This window comes from Monodelphis domestica, chromosome 1 (assembly GCF_027887165.1).
Source record: "Monodelphis domestica isolate mMonDom1 chromosome 1, mMonDom1.pri, whole genome shotgun sequence".
Taxonomy (NCBI): domain Eukaryota; kingdom Metazoa; phylum Chordata; class Mammalia; order Didelphimorphia; family Didelphidae; genus Monodelphis; species Monodelphis domestica.
The window spans coordinates 588760605-588777118 of record NC_077227.1 but is presented as its reverse complement, the minus strand read 5'-3'; the positions used below and the strand labels follow the sequence as shown (position 1 = coordinate 588777118).

The 16514-nt window shown below is 38.1% G+C and overlaps 1 protein-coding gene across 2 annotated transcripts in view; it reads left to right on the top strand.

The window, feature by feature from the left end:
- SH2D4A (SH2 domain containing 4A) overlaps positions 1–16514 on the top strand; it is a 117582-nt gene that overhangs the window by 74225 nt on the left and 26843 nt on the right. Inside the window, exons 6-7 of one of the 2 annotated variants that reach the window (XM_007476431.3) lie at positions 1072–1204; positions 3528–3738. In XM_007476431.3, coding sequence (XP_007476493.1) covers positions 1072–1204; positions 3528–3738 — 344 coding nt within the window. Of the gene's footprint in view, positions 1–1068; positions 1205–3527; positions 3739–16514 lie in introns of both variants that reach the window. The other variant, XM_016432779.2, reaches the window with a different exon arrangement.

The window sequence follows — 16514 nt, the reverse complement described above, 5'->3', positions numbered from 1 at the left end:
ACCTTCATTGCTAGACCTAGACTGTTTCTTTCATCTATTCATTATTCCCAGCCTTCACCATCGTTCTTGTTCCTGGCTTACAATCTTGTGTTCTTTAATTCATTATTTTAAATTATTTGAGGTGGAAAACTTAAAAAAAAAAAGCACTTGTTATCTATGTAGGAAATATAATGATAAATTATCAAAGATGGTGATGAAAATTCATTTTCCAGAGATATTAAAATGATAAATACTATAATTTTGTAGAACAACATACTATAATTCTTTAAAGCTAACACCATAGTCAAAAACAAAATCTTGTGGGGCAGCTGGGTGGCTCAGTGGATTGAGAGCCAGGCTCAGAAACAGAAGGTCCTAGTTAAAATCCGACCTCAGAAACTTCTTGGCTGTGTGACCCTGGGCAAGTCATTTAACCCCCATTGCCTAGCCTTTACTGCTCTTCTGCCTTAGAATTAATACACAGTATTAATTCTAATTCTAAGACAGAAGGTAACAGCTAATATATACATATATATATCATATATCATCTATCCTTTATCTATGAAGCTTGTTTTATGTTATTTCCAATTCACTAAGCAAAGTAAAATCGAATAAGAATCTTTTAAAGAAATTTCTAGATCACACAGAGGATCCATTAGGATTTATCCAACAACTAATGACATTTGTCTTTAGTTGGTCAAATAATCATATTCCACCTCTGACCTTGTCCACAGCAGTATTCCTCTTCCATCCACACCACACTGGCTACTAGCCAAGTAATTAATGGATAACTAATGCATTGCAGATAGCAAGTTATTATTCATTTTTGTCATGGATTTGACTTCCTTTGTTTCTGTGAGAGAGTTTTGATTTCCAAAAATCTTTGATCAGGATATCAAAAGTAGCTTGTCAAAGACAAAGTTACATTGACATTGGGGTTCATTTTCATGTTTCCCCCCATTATTTCGTGAAAAACTAAAAAGAAACATATTCTACGTGGACCGTAGTGTTCTTGTGCTTTCTCTATGTAGATTCTAGAGTATTTGAATCAGTTACCAAGATTGAATCTGTTGTTGCTACTTTTTAAAGCAGAAGAAAGAAACAATAAGGAAAAAACAAGATGATGAGTTGAGACAAGTGGAAGAAGAGAAAACCAGACAGATTTGTAAGAATTGGAAAGAAACCCAGAAGTCCAACAAGGAAGAACGAGAGTGGCAGGAGTCTCGTAAGTACATAAGGGTCCAGAAAGCACCTTCTTCTCTTCCTAACCAATTCATTCATTAAAATGACATGGCCTGAAACATGGAGTAGGAGGGATACAGGAAGCATATTATAACTTATTGGGTTCTTTTGAAGAGATATGGCTTCCTTCAAGACTCAGCTCTTCCTTTTGTGGGAGACCTTCCTCAGTCTCTCCTAGCTGCTAGACTTTCCCCTACAATACTTTATTTCTACTTTGTATGTATATTTGATGTAGTTTTTTATTTACATGTTGTCTTCTCTTGTAGAGTGTAAGGACCTTGAAGATAGAGACTGTAGATTTTGCCTTTTGTTGTATTTGAAATGGAATGTGTTCTCAGTTCCTTCTAAAACTAGCCTGGACTCAGAACATTGAATTCCCACTACTAGATTATCCTTTTATTAGTATCTTGGGCAAGATGAAACTGGGAATTGAAGCCTTTTATAGAACAGAAAGTCCTGGTAGGAGCTCTTGGGTTTAAAACTGTCCTCAGACACATCCTAGTTGTGTGACCCTGGGTAAGTCACTTAACCCCCATTGCCTAGCCTTTACTGCTTTTCTGTCTCGGAACCAACAGTATTGATTCTAAGACAAAAGGTAATTTTAAAAAAGGAGAGAAAGTCCTAAATATTACTTGAATACCATTACAGAGAGATTACAATGAAAATCTTGGTATATTTAAACACTTTATTTAAATGGACCTGTAATCAAATCAATGTGGGTTTCCTATTAAATGGTACAGAATACAATCTATACATATGTTACCCTATTACCCATGTTCTCCCATAAATCTTTAGGGCTGAATGATAGAAGAGAAGACACACCCAACATTGGGGGCTTTATATATCTGGGCACTAGTGTGACATACATCTGTCTTTCCTCTCTTTTGATACATTGCATGACTTGCCTCTCATCTCTTTTTCTAATCCTATGAGATCTCTGTTTCATGATATCTTTTATATCACTTCTTGCAATGCAACTCGTTTTTATAACTGATATTACATCTTAAGATCCAAACAATTTCTCATTTGTCCTGCACAGTGAAATCCCAGGATAATTAAACATGATTAATTAATTTGGACATCCCTATGAGCTCCATCGGCGAAATACACTCAATTTTTTAAAAAAATTCTTAAACTTTACATTAGGGTTAAAGAAATGTTATAGTAGGAGAAATGCAGCATTATTAGATGTTATAAAGAATTATATTTTATAAAAGCAAAGACCTAAAGTGTTCTCAGGATTTCTTTGTATAAATCAACCTACCTTGAAATTAGGTCTGTTCAAAAAGAACTATTTTTCTTTACTGGGATGTTTTCACATATAGGAACTTAATCTGCCAAGTAAGTATTTATTAGGCACTCAGTATATGCCAGACAGTGTGCTTCGTCCTCAGGATTCAAAAAAAAACACAAAAGCTATAGACCCTGCCTCAAGTTCACAATCTAGTGGGGAAACAGCATGTAATTAAATAGTTACATAATACAAGATACAGAGTAGATGGAAGATAATCTTAGATGGGAAGGCTCTGATAGCCAAGGAAAATGGGTAAAGCTTTCTGCAAAAAGTAGAATATGAGCTGGGTCCTAAAGGAAGCCAAGGATTCCAAAGATGGTGGTGAAGAAGGAGAGTATTCTGGGTATCCAGTGCAAAGATACAGGGATGGAAAATAGAGCATCACATATAAGGAGCCCCGAGTAGCCTAAAATAGCTATATCACTGAGTGTGGAGAGAGGAGTAAAGTATCAGACTAGAACAGCTTTTTACTAGGGTAGAGCCACATTTCTTTCACTCTACCCTGAGCCATAAACTATCAGAGGTTCCCTGTTGCCTCCTACTAGCCCGTGACTCAGTGCTATATTGCATCCCAAACATTTTTCATGATGGATCAGATAATTACCTCTTCCTCTTAAAATTCTAGAGTAATAATTGCACAATGGAATTAATTACACTGATGGTGACTCACTGCTCTTAACTTTGCCAGCTCCAGGATATCCTTAACAGAGAGGATTCCAAATATCCTTCTTATTCTTTCCCCACTACTCAGAAAAATCCCTTAGACACAAGATCATACACAACTCTCATTGCAGCAGAAGCTGGGTAGAGTGTACACCAGAAACGAGTCGTGGCTGCCTAGGTTTTCAGAAAGATTTTTAAGAGGGAGGCTTTGTCTCCCCAGAGGCTTAGGCAATACTTATTTATTTGGTGATATTTCTTGGCCATGAAGCCTCATGCATTCATCATGCCCCAGTGGGTAGTCTCCTTGTGGGTGGATGAGAGTTTTTTCCTCCTTTTTTTTATCCCTTAGTGCGGAGATCCAAAGCAGCTGATGAGAAGAGGCGTTCTATTGCTAAACAAGCTAGAGATGACTATAAGAGGTTATCCCTGGCTGCCCAGAAAGGGAAGAATGATGGAACCCAGAGCTCCCAAGGTGTTGCACAGAAACCAAGAAGACCTCCTCTTCCTCCAAAACCTCAATTGCTCAATCCAACAGGTCTGCCTGGAAAAAAGCCTCACAGGTAAGCCAGAAGTCAGAACAAAGCAGGAGTACCAAAATCAGAATCCATATAAAACAGAGATCAAAGGACCAGTTGGGTCATACCCAGAAGGAAATCCAGGGTAGTCAGCTGCTGTCTATATTAATTAAATTACCATAAATTTCCAGACTGACTTGGGTATTTTATTTGAGATTTCCCTTGGCAACCAATTAAATCTAGATTTAAGTCACAACCCTAAAATTATCTTTACAATAATAAATACATCTTCATTTGGTGCAGGGAAGAAACTCCCTCTACCAAGCAGATCAACAATTTTGCAACTTATAGAAATAGAGAGTCGCCTGGGAAATTAAGAGTGACTCACCCAGTGTCTTGAAGCTAGTATATATCAGAGGTGGGAATAAAACCAAGGTGTTGTGACTCTGAGAATGGTTTTTTACCTCTTATGCCTCAGTGCCTTTTAAAAATGAAATCACAGCCTGAGATAATGGCTTAGAAAGTGAAATTCAATCTTGCCTCTAGTACCACCTCCTTGAGTAGCCTTGGTGACTGCTTTTAATATCATTATGATTAACCCTCAGTTACCTAGTACCTGGCAGACAGAGTGGTTTTGGATGGTCTCTCCCTTTTTACCGCCTGGTCCTTAATATCTCCCATCAAAGAAAAATAGAGGAGCTTCTTTGTCTAAGGAATGAAAGGAAAAGAGAATTAGAGGTAAAAAGTTTTCCATTTCCATTTCTATCAGTGGCCCTTAGTGAAAAAAGCAAATCAATCTCCAATTTTCAAAATATAATAGTATATTTTCTATACTACTTCAAAATTTACCAAAAAATCACTTTCTTCATGACCTATGAGGGAAGTAGTTCAAGTATCATCATTCCCATTTTATAAATGAGGAAACCAAGGTTCAGAAAATTTAACAGACTTTCCTGAGGTCACACAGATTTCTTCACTCCAAATCTACTGCTTTCTACCAAACTGCCCCCTCAGAAACCAAGGCAAAGAGACGAAAATGGTCTTAGGAGAGATTCATGAGTGGCTATAAAAATGACTTTATCCCACCACCTTATTTTACCAAGTCACTAAATCTGAGAGTAGGAAAGAGACCTCAGTCACCATCTAGTCCAACCCATACCCAAATGACATATACCTGACAGGGATTCAATCTGGCCCATGTTTGAAGACCTCCAAAGAGGGAACTCTCTACTTTTTGAGGCAGCCCATTTCACAGGTTTGATTGTCTTTTCTGATATCAAGTCTCACTTGACCTCTTTCTGGCTTTTGTCCTTGGTTCCCAGGGTTCTGTTCTCTGAGGTGGAACAGAACAAATGGAATCTTTATTCTAGATGGAAGCCTTTCCAGTACCTGAAGATAGCTACCCTATCTGCCTCGCATCCCCAACTCTCCCTTTTAGTTTCCTACAATTCAAACATTCCCAGTCCTTTCATTTAATCCTCATGTGTCAGAAGTCAAGATCCTTTGCATCAGGTGAAGAAACTGAGGCTCGAAAAGATCAGGACTTCACCTAAACTCAAACAGCTACTTAGTAATAATGGTTAAAATTACAAGCAGATTTCTTAACTTTCAGTTTGGTGGCACAATGGCTAGAGTGCCAGACTTAGTGTCAAGAAGACTAGGTCTAAACTCTACCTCAAATACTTCCTAGTTGTATGACTTTGGGCTAGTCACTTAATCTGTCTACCTCCCTTTCCTCATCTGTAAAATGAAGATAATAATAGCACCTACCTCCCAGGGTAATTGTGAGTACCAAACGAGAGAATATTTGTAAAGTACTTTACAGGGGAAAACTAGATAGTTCAGTGGGCAGAGAACTAGGCTTGGAGACAGAAAGTCCTGGGTTTCAAATCTGGTCTCAGATAGTTCCCAGCTGTGTGGCCCTGGGCAAGTCACTTAACTCCCATTGCCTGGCCCTTACTGCTCTTCTGCCATGGAAGCAATATGTTGATTCTAAAATGGAAGGTAAGGGTTTGAATTTCTTTTTTAAAAAGGCAAAAGACTGTTCCTGTCTTTGAGGAGTTCACATCTAAAAGAGGAAACAACATGCAATCAACTAAACACAAACAAGCTAACTACAGGAAAAATAGGAAATAATCAATAAAGGGAAGGTATGAGAAAGAAGAGAGATAGTAAAAGAGAGATTGGAAAAGCCTTCCTGTAGAATATAGGATTTTAGCTGGGACTTGAAGGAAATCAGGGGGGCCAGGAGGTAGAGATGAGAAAGGAGAGTGCTCTAGGCATGGGGATGGCAAGAGAAAGTGGCCGTGGTCGGGAGATGGAGTGCCTTGCTTGAGGAACCTCCAGTAGGCCAGTGCCACTGGAGTGAAGAGCATGTGGAGTGTGGGCTATAAGAGGATTATAAACATGGGGTAGCTGGGCTAGGGAGAGCAGATTAGGAAGGACTTTGAATGCTGGAGAACTTCCTGATTTGATCCTGGAGAACTTCCTGATTTGATCCTGGACTTCATAGGGAGACACTTGTTTATGGAGTAGGGAGGAAACTTACATATCTAACTCACCTTGGGAGCTACCTGGAGGTTGAAGTAGAATAGGGAGAGACTTGTGGTGGGCAGACCATTCAGTGGGCTACTGCTAGATGCAAGGTGATGAGGGTCTGTGCCAGGGTGATGGCAGTATCAGATAAGAGAATGGAACAGATTTGGAAGACTGGAGGTCAAGAGAAAGCTCCATACTGGAATGTGTAGTTCAGTGATTGATATCTTAACTGTAGCCATCATTTTCAGATTACTTCATTTCACTAGTGGACTGTAGTTGGGGAAATACCATTATTTTTTTCATGGGCTGGGGTCAGGTGATCAGGACATGAGGGTTTCCTGTTTCCCTGTGAACTTAATGCCCAACAAGATGTGTTGAACATTATTTTGGGTACCATGGCTCGCACTTCCTACATGGCTGACATTTTCCTGCCACTAATATAGGTTTTTCACCTAATTGGTATGTGTTATCTGCATGTGGCCTTTAATCCAGATCATACTGGGAAGATAAACACATTTTGGAATCTATCCATTTCCACAGTTACTTGGTATATTATACATGGAGAACAGCAAAGGTAGCGTCTTTTATTTTATTTTATACTTGGAATTTTAAATTTAGAAGGGACTCTTAAGTACTGTCTAGTCCAACTCCTCCATTTTATAGATAAGGAAAGTCACAGGGATAGAAAAAAGCAGAGCCAGGTTTTTTAACCCAGATTCTCCAACTCTAAATTGCTTTTTGCTCTACAACATCGCTACTCTTTTTCATTTAAAAAGTTTTATTATTACCCTTTGTTTTTACACCACAGTCATGTCCCCTTATATCTTTCTGATGGGAGCCTTCCTTATAACAAAGGAAAATATTTAAGCAAAGTCAACCCCTCCAGCAGCCATGTTCGAGAGCATCTCTTTTCTTCCATATCTTTAGTACCCCATCTCTCTACTGAGAAGAATGAGGTGAGTTTCATAATCAGTTCTGTGGTACTGGGATTGTTCATTTTAATTCATCAGATTTTGACTGCCTTTTATGGTTATTGCTTATATAATTGTAGTTTTGTGGAGACTGTTATCTTGGTTCTTCTGCTTATTCCCCTCTTCAGTTTATTGATCAGTGAAAATCATTTATTAAGTACTTATTATGTACGACAGATACAGGACTGGGCATTGGAAATATAAAGAAAAAGGAAAAACAAATGCTGCTTTCAAAAAGCATACATTCAAATGGGAAAGTATGCACAGATAGATGTATTATATATACATATATATATGTATATGAAATATAGGGTAGAAGTTAGGTTACCTTATAAGTAAAGGCATCAACTGCTAAAGGGGCTAGGAGAGATCTCCTATAGAATTTGGCATTGAGCTGAATCTTGAAGGAAACCAGGAATTCTAAAATATGGTGGTGAGAAAGGAGAGAATTCTAAGCATGGGAAAACAGACAGTGAAAAAACATGGAAATGGAAAGGGGAGTGTCATGTGTGTAAACATCAGCAAGTTTGCAACCAGAAGGTAATAATCTTTCCTAAGCCAACAAATCTCCATACGAATACAGACTTTAAAATACTCTCAAGAGTTTAATAGATAAGTGATGCTAGAATTAAAACATTATTATAGTCAGAAGAGTTGCACACAATCACCTGGAAATAAGACCGATTGACAAAAATTTAAAAGCAGTATTTGGAATAGATGCCATTGTAGCAATGTGGAATGAAAATTTTTCAAAAATTTCCATAAAAGTCTTTTAAGAAACTTTCATATGTCTTCCTACATGAATTCTAACAATTTATAATTCATAAGGGTGCAATAACACTATATTAATAAGTGATAACTTTTCCAGTCATTTCATTTTAAGCATTTTTAGCATTCTTTCCTTTTAAAATTTTGAGTTCTAAATTCTTACCATTCTTCTCTCCCCCATCCACTGAGAAGAGAGGCAATATGAAATCAATTATTCATGTGAAATCATGCAAAACATTATTTCCACATAAGTCATATTTCCAAAGAAAAGGGAAGAAAAATAAAGAAAATTATTCTTCAATATGCACTCAGAATTCATCAGTTCTCTCTCTGGAATGAATAGCATTTTTCTATCAAGAGTCTTTTAGAATGTTCCTGGATCATTGTATTGATCAAAGTAGCCAAGTCTTTCACATTTGGTCCTCATCACAACATTACTGGTATGGTGCACAGTGATTTTATGGTTCTTCTTACTTTGCTTTGCATTAGTTCATATAAGTCTTGCCATGTCTTTTTATCAGTTCTTGCTCCAGAAATGGCCATTCACAAACAATATTTCTGTTGCTGTATATAATGTTCTCTTGGTTCTGCTCATTTCACACTTTGACATGTGAAAGGTGCTAAATCTTGGGTGATCCTGACTATGGCTTCCCAATATTTGAACTGTTTCTGGCTCCTTGAAGCATTTTCTCTTTTACTTGTTCTTTCTAGAATTTGCCTATAATATTCTTTAGTCTTTTCATTTGGGGATCTCTTTCAGGAGGGAATTGGTGGATTCTTTCCATTTCTATTTTACCCTCTGAATCTAAGGCATTGGGACAGTTTTCCTTATTAATTTCTTGAAATATGATCTTTCTTTGATTGTAGCTTTCAGGTGGTCCCATGATTCTTAAATGATCTCTCCATGTCAGACATTTTTTCCATACCAGACATTTTTTGGATGAGATACTTCACATTTTCTTCTATTTTTTTCATCCTTTTGACTCTGTTTTATTGTCTTTTGATGTTTCATGGAATCTTTAGTTTCTACTTTCCCAATTCTAATTTATAAGGAATTATTTTTCTTGAAATTTAATATCTCTTTTCATTTGGCCAACTCTTTTTAAGAAATTCTTTTCTTCTCTGAATTTTTGTGCCTCTTTTAAAACCATTAGGCCAATTTTTGTCCCTATTTATTTTTCTCCATATGTCTATTAACTCTAATTTTTCTAAGATTTCATTCACATCTTTTACCTCTTTCTTATTTATTTATTTATATTTATTATTATTATTTTTTTAACCCTTACCTTCCGTCTTGGAGTCAATACTGTGTATTGGCTCCAAGGCAGAAGAGTGGTAAGGGCTAGGCAATGGGGGTCAAGTGACTTGCTCAGGGTCACACAGCTGGGAAGTGTCTGAGGCCAGATTTGAACCTAAGACCTCCCATCTCTAGGCCTGGCTCTCAATCCACTGAGCTACCCAGCTGCCCCCTTTTATTTATTTTTTGATTTGATTTATCTAAATTTGATAGTGGTTGGTTCAGGTCTCCCACTAATATGGTTTTACTGTCTATTTCCTCCTTCAAATTCTCCTAGTTTCTCCATTAGAAATTTGGGTGCTATACCATTTGGTGCAGACATGTTGATTAGTGAAATTTCCTCATTGTCTATACTCCCTTTTATCCCTATCCCTTTTAATCAGGTATATTTTTGCTTTGGCTTTGTCAGATATCATTATTGCAACTCCTGCCTTCTTTCTATCAGTTGAGGCCCAAAAGGTCTTACTCCATCCTTTAATTCTGACCTTGTGAGTATCTACCCGCCTCATGTGTGTTTCTTTTTTTTTACTTTTTTTTTACTTTTAAACGTTATTTTATTTGGTCATTTTCAAACATTATTCCTTGGAAACAAAGATCATTTTCTTTTCCTCCCCCACCTCCCACCACCCCTCCCATAGCTGACACTCAATTCCACTGGGTATCACATGTGTCCTTGATTCGAACCCATTTCCATGTTGTTGGTATTTGCATTAGTGTTCATTTAGAGTCTCTCCTCAGTCATATCCCCTCAACCCCCGTAGTCAAGCAGTTGCTTTTCCTCGGTGTTTTTACTTCCACAATTTGTCCTCTTTTTGTGGATAGTGTTTTTTCTCCTAGATCCCTGCAGAATGTTCAAGGTCATTGTATTGACACTAATGGAGAAGTCCATTATATTCGATTATACCACAGTGGATCATCAGTCTCTGTGTACAATGTTTTCCTGGTTCTGCTCCTTTCGCTCTTCATGACTTCCTGGAGGTTGTTCCAATCTCCATGGAATTCCTCCACTTTATTATTCCTTTGAGCATAATAGTATTCCATCACCAACATATACCACAATTTGTTCAGCCATTCCCCAATTGAAGGGCATTCTCTCATTTTCCAATTTTTTGTCACCACAAAGAGAGTAGCTATAAATATTCTTGCACAAGTCTTTTTCCTTATTATCTCTTTGGGGTACAAACCCACCAGTGCTATGGCTGGATCAAAGGGCAGACAGTCTTTTATTGCCCTTTGGGCATAGTTCCAAATTGCCCTCCAGAATGGTTGGATCAATTCACAACTCCACCAGCAATGAATTAGTGTCCCCACTTAGCCATATCCCCTTCAGCATTCATTACTTTCCTTTGCTGTCATGTTGGCCAATCTCCTAGGTGTGAGGTGATACCTCAAAGTTGTTTTGATTTGCATCTCTGATTATAAGAGATTTAGAGTACTTTTTCATGTGCTTATTAATAGTTTTGATTTCTTTGGCTGAAAACTGCCTGTACATGTCCCTTGCCTCATGTATGTTTCTTGAAGACAACATATGGTAGGGTTTTGGATTCTAATCCATTCTGCTATTCATCTACATTTTATGGGTGATTTCATCCCATTCACGTTCAAAGTTATGATTGTCACTTGTGGATTCCCTGGCATTTTGATATCCTCCCCTAATTCTGACCATTCTTTTTTATCTATAACCTTTTAAACCAGTGATTTACTTTGATCAGTCCCCCTAGTCCCCTCCCTTGATATGTTTCCCTTTCTAGCTCCTCCCTTTTTGTTCCCTTCTTGTTTGTTGGTTGGTTTTTGGGTTGTTTTTTGTTGTTGTTGTTGTTTTAGGGTCTGCTAAGTTCCCTCCCCCCTCTCCTTCCCTCCCTTTTTATACTCCCTCCCCCCTCTCCCTCCTTAATTTCCCCTTCTCTCTTACCCTGTTGGATAAGCCAGAATTCAAGATCCCAATGGATCTAGATGTTCTTCCCTCTCAGAGTTGATTTCACTGAGAGTAAGGTTTAAGTAATACCAACTCGCACTTTCTTCCTCTCCTTCTTATAGGTGAATTCTTCCCCTCCCCTTCCCATGTGTATCTTTGTGTGAGAAAGATTATTCTATTTAGTTTTTTCTATTTATTGAAGTATATCTTAGTACCACCAACAATTCCCCCTCTCACTTTTTCTTTCTCCCCCCCCCTTTCTCCATATCGTCTTGATGCCCCAATCTTTCCCTATGCATGATTCTTCTAACTATTCTAATGATGCATAGTTTTTGAGAGTTACACATTACATTTTCCCCACATATTAATATATATAATTTGATATAAATGTAGTCCTTATAGAAGAGAATTTGAATAAAAGAAAAAGATAACATTTTTTTCCTTTTCCCTTTCCTTCATATTTACCTTTTCATGTTTCTCTTGCGCTTTGTGTTTGGACGTCAAACTTTCCACAGAGCTCTGGTCTTTTCTTTACAAATACTTGGAAATCTTCTATTTTGTTGAATGCCCATATTTTCCCCTGGAAGTATATAGTCAGTTTTGATGGATAGCTGATTCTTGGTTGAAGACCCTTGCCTTTCTTGCCTTTCTGAATATCATGTTCCAGGCCTTACAGTCGTTCAGTGTGGAAATTGCTAGGTCTTGTATGACCCTGATTGGCATTCCTTTATATCCAAATTGTCTTTTTCTGGCTTCTTACAAGATTTTTTCTTTTGCTTGAAAACTTTGGAATTTGGCAATTACATTCCTGGGAGTTGTCTTTTGGGGATTTAGCATAGAGGGTGTTCTGTGAACTCTTTCAATGCCTATTTTTCCTCCTTGTTCTCGAATCTCTGGGCAGTTTTCTTGAATTATATCTCGTATTATCATATCAAGATTACTGTTTATTTCTGGCTTTTCTGGTAGACCAATGATTCTCAGATTGTCTCTCCTTCCTCCGTTTTCCAGGTCTGTCACCTTGTCAGTGAGATATTTTATGTTATCTTCTAATTCCTTAGTCTTTTGACTTTGCTTTATTAATTCTTGCTCTTTTGCAAGATCATTGTCTTCTAGTTGTCTGATTCTGACCTTTAAAGACTGGTTTTCCTTTTCAGTTTGGTCTGTCCTGCTTTTTGAGGCTTCAAGCTGTTTCTGCAATTGCGTGTTTTTGTCCCTCAGATTGCTGAGTTCCTTTTGCATTATTTCCCATTTTTCTTGCCAAAAGGCTTCCATCTTTTTTATAACTTCCAATTTAAATTCTTCAAGAGCTTGTGGACAATTTCCATTTCTTTTGGAAGGTTTTGGAGCATTTGTTTGTGTTTCCTCTTCTATTTCCTCTGTATTCTGTATTTTCCTTCCATAAAATGTATCCAAAGTCATCCCCTTCTTCTTGCTTTTCTTTGTGTTGAGAGGCTGTTCCTGAGCATTGTTTGCCATCTCTATGTTTTTTTCTCCCCTTTCCAGTCAGAAATCTGAGTGAGAGGGGCTTGCTGTCAGTGGAAGAGTCTAATGATCAAGGCTTTAGCCTTGGGCAAATTCTCGGTTATCTGAAGCTGCGCTGTCTTCCCAGGGGAGCCCAGGGTCTGCCCTCCCATGCCTGCTGGCGTTTCGGGTGTTACTGATCTCAGGTGTAGATCTTTGGTGGTCTTAGTTAACTCCCAAGACCTGTTGGTGCCCCTTGCTCACTTCAGGGGATCCCTTCACTCACTCGTTGATTATAGCGCGCTAGTTCTGGGCACCCGAGATTTGAGTTCCCCTTGCCCGCCTGCCAGGGTTTGGGGTGTTACTACTCACAGGAGTAGGTCCTTGGTTGTCTTAGTTAGGTCCCCAGACCTGGGGCTACTCTTTGTTCAGTCCTGGGGTGCCCCTCCCTCACTTGTTGATTCTGGCCAGTGCTGACTTTAACTCTGGCTCCGTCGGTGTGGTCGGTGGGGGAGGGTAGGTCAGCTTTTTGGTCCCTTATATTGTGGAAATGCTGGAATCCCACCTACCTTCAGTGCTGCACCTTAGTGTGGGGTCCCTATGTTCTTATGAGGATGGTTGCTTTTTGGGGGGGGTCTTTTTAGGTCGTCTGTGTCGTTGGGTCTGAGGAGAGGAAGCAAGCCGCATCTACTCTGCAGCCATGCTTACCCAGAAGTCCTAGGCCAATTTTTTAAGGTGTTGCTTTTCTCTTTTCATAATTTTCTTGCATCATTCTCATTTCCTCTCCCAACTTTTTCTCAGCCATTATTATCTCTTTCTTTAATTCTTTCAGGAATTCTTCTTCGGTTTGAGTCTGATTTTTTTAGTCTATTTCTTGCCTTTGAACTTTATGTTTAAATTGGTATGGGTGTGGAGAGACACTTTCAAAAGCTTCAGGCTTTTTTTTTTTTGTGCTGCCATTTTCAGAGTGGGGAATCTGAAATTTTTTTAGTGCTTCTAAGGTAGTATAACTCTGGGAGAGGTATAGTTAAAGTTTTCCTGGTCTGCAATCTAGCCTTTGCCAGCCCCTGCTTTCTTGTAACTGACCACCAGCACTCCTTTCTGATTGGAACTGGGACCCATTGCATATGGGCAATAGAATTGTCAATCAGTGCCACCTGTATGCTGTGCCAGTAAAGATCCCCTGTAATCTCAGACCAGTTGACTGACTCCCTTACTATCTCTGGACTGAGCTCCAAAAACAGCTGTCCCCATATCCAATAAATTAGTCTTTACTTCAGTGTCATAGATCTTTTTTTGCTGACCTCTTAAGTTTTCTTAGGCAAGAAAAATTACTCATCCTGACCTTTTGCTTTCTCTGCCACTCCAAATTTGATATGAGGCATTATTTAAAAGTTGTTTGGAGAGGAATGTTGTGTTCAGCTGAGTTGCTGTTTCTAATTCACCATCTTGGCTCTGCCCCTTTTTCATTTTTTCCCCAATTGATGGATACCATATTTACTATTACAAAAAGTGCTAAGATGAGCATTTTGTCATATATAGTAGTTTTCTTTCTAGGAAAGCACTTGGAGCTATAAAAAATAGTGAGGAAAAACACTTAATAAAGTCTTGGAAAATGAATTTAGCACTTGCAAATTCCAGTTCCATTAGTGTCAATAGGACTTTGGAGTTGTTTCTAATAATTTTTCAGAGAAGCCTTTTAGATACTCATAGCATCATTCAAGCCTGTTAAGAATAGTTAGTACCCAAATGTATTTGTATATTCTACTACAGTCTGTGTTAACCAAGTCAAACATAACACAATCTATAGATTCGGGGTATAAAGCTGGCATCGTTAGTTAGGGTCTATAGATTATACTGCCATAATAAAATACTGTTATAATAAGATAGAAAATTACAAAGGATGAACTAAATTCCTTTGGTACTATCAAACTTTGGTTCATGTTGACTTTTGGTCAAAGTCATGATCTTCAATACAGAGATTATCATTGTTAGTCCCTTCTGTCTTTCAACAGACATGGAGAGGTGGTGAGGTGTTGTGAATAGAGAGCAGGCTTCAGAGTTAGTAAATCCTACCTTTGACACAAACTGATTGGGTGACCCTACACTAGTCACTTAAACTCTCTGTGTCCCCAGCAACTGTTAACACTATAAATTGCAAAAAAGATACCAACTTGTATTTGTAAAGGGAGTTTCTTCACCTGGGATTTCTTCATACTAATGTTTTCAGATGTTTAGTCCATTTTATACTGGCAAAGGTTGTTTACTCACCATGAGATCCCTAGAGTGAAATCCTATGTTTCATCCAACAAAATTTATGAAACATCTAAACTCCCTTCAGGTCAAGAAACACCTTGAATGCCATAGTCATTTTGCATTACACATTTTAGGAGGGCATTGATAAATGGAATTGTATCCAGAGAAGGGTGGCCAGGATAGTGAAGGGATTAGAGACCATCCATATGAAGATTGTTTAAATTAATTAGGAATGTGTAGCCTAGGGGACAAGAGATTTTGGGAAGGCAGGATGGGAACACTATTTCTGACTTCAAGAATTTAAAGACCTGCACTACCAAAAAAAGGGATTAATTTATTTGCTTGCCCCCAGAGCATAGGAAGATTAATGAGTTAGAAGTTGAAAAGAGGCAGATTTAAATCTATTTTGAGAATAACTCCAGCTTCCTAACAGTTACCCCCAAATGGATTGGACTTCCTCAAGAGATATTAGGTTTCCCTCATTGGAAGCTTTAAAACAGAGGCCATTTATTAGGATTATGGAAGAGTAGATATTTATTCAAGAGTGTATTGGACCAGATGGTCTTAGAGATATTGAAGTTGTGGGAATAGATGAGATCACTAAGGAGAAGAGTAGACAAAGAGAAGAGTATTGTGTAGGGAGTTGAGGGTTTATAATGAGGGTAAAAATGGAAGAAGAGCCATTGAAAGAGATAAAAGAAATGGGAAGAGGTAAGGAAATCAGAAGAGTGCAGTATTACTGAGAAGGAAAATATTTAAGAGTTAGTTATGAGGGGGTAGCTCAGTGATTGAGAGCCAGGCCTAGAGACAGGAGGTCCTAGGTTCAAATCTGGATTTAGACACTTCCCAGCTGTGTGACCCTGTGACACTTAACCCCCATTGCCTAGCCCTTACTGCTCTTCTTCCTTGGAACCAATACACAGTATTGATTACAAGACGGATGGTAAGGGTTTAAATAAAAAAAAAAGATTTAGTTATGAGACTCAGTGGATAGAACAATGAATCTGATGGTCTGAAAGATCTGGGTTCAAATTTGGGTTTCAGGCACTTTCTAGCTGTTTGAGCTTGGGAAAGTCATTTAAAATCTGTCAACCTCAACCTCTTCAATTATAAAATGGGGATTATAATACTATCTTCCTCTCTGGGTCGTTTTGAAGAGCAAATTAGATAATTTTTTTATAAATCACTCAACATATTAGCTGGCATATAATTGTGCTTAATAAATACTTCCTTCCTTCCTTTAAGAAGGGAGTATTTAACAAGGTCAGAGACTATAAAGGTCAAGGAAGATGAGGATCTTTTGATTAAGGAATTAGGAGGTATCCTTTAAGGCAATGGTTTCAACAGAGTGATGAGAGAATAATCCAGCTTCTAAGTGATTTTGGGTAAATAGAAGTCAGGAGGTAGAAGGAATGAGTGGTATATTATTAGGGTTTTAAAAAAGAAATTGGTGGTCAAAAGAAGCAGAAGTAGCACTGTAGCTCAGTGGGTAAGAGAGTCTAGGGAAGGTATTTGAGAGTGGGGAAACCTCCACCTCTTGGGGATATAACAAGTTTTTTATAGGCTGAGGAAAAGGAGCTAGTTGTGAAAAAAAAAGATCAAAGGCATAGAGATA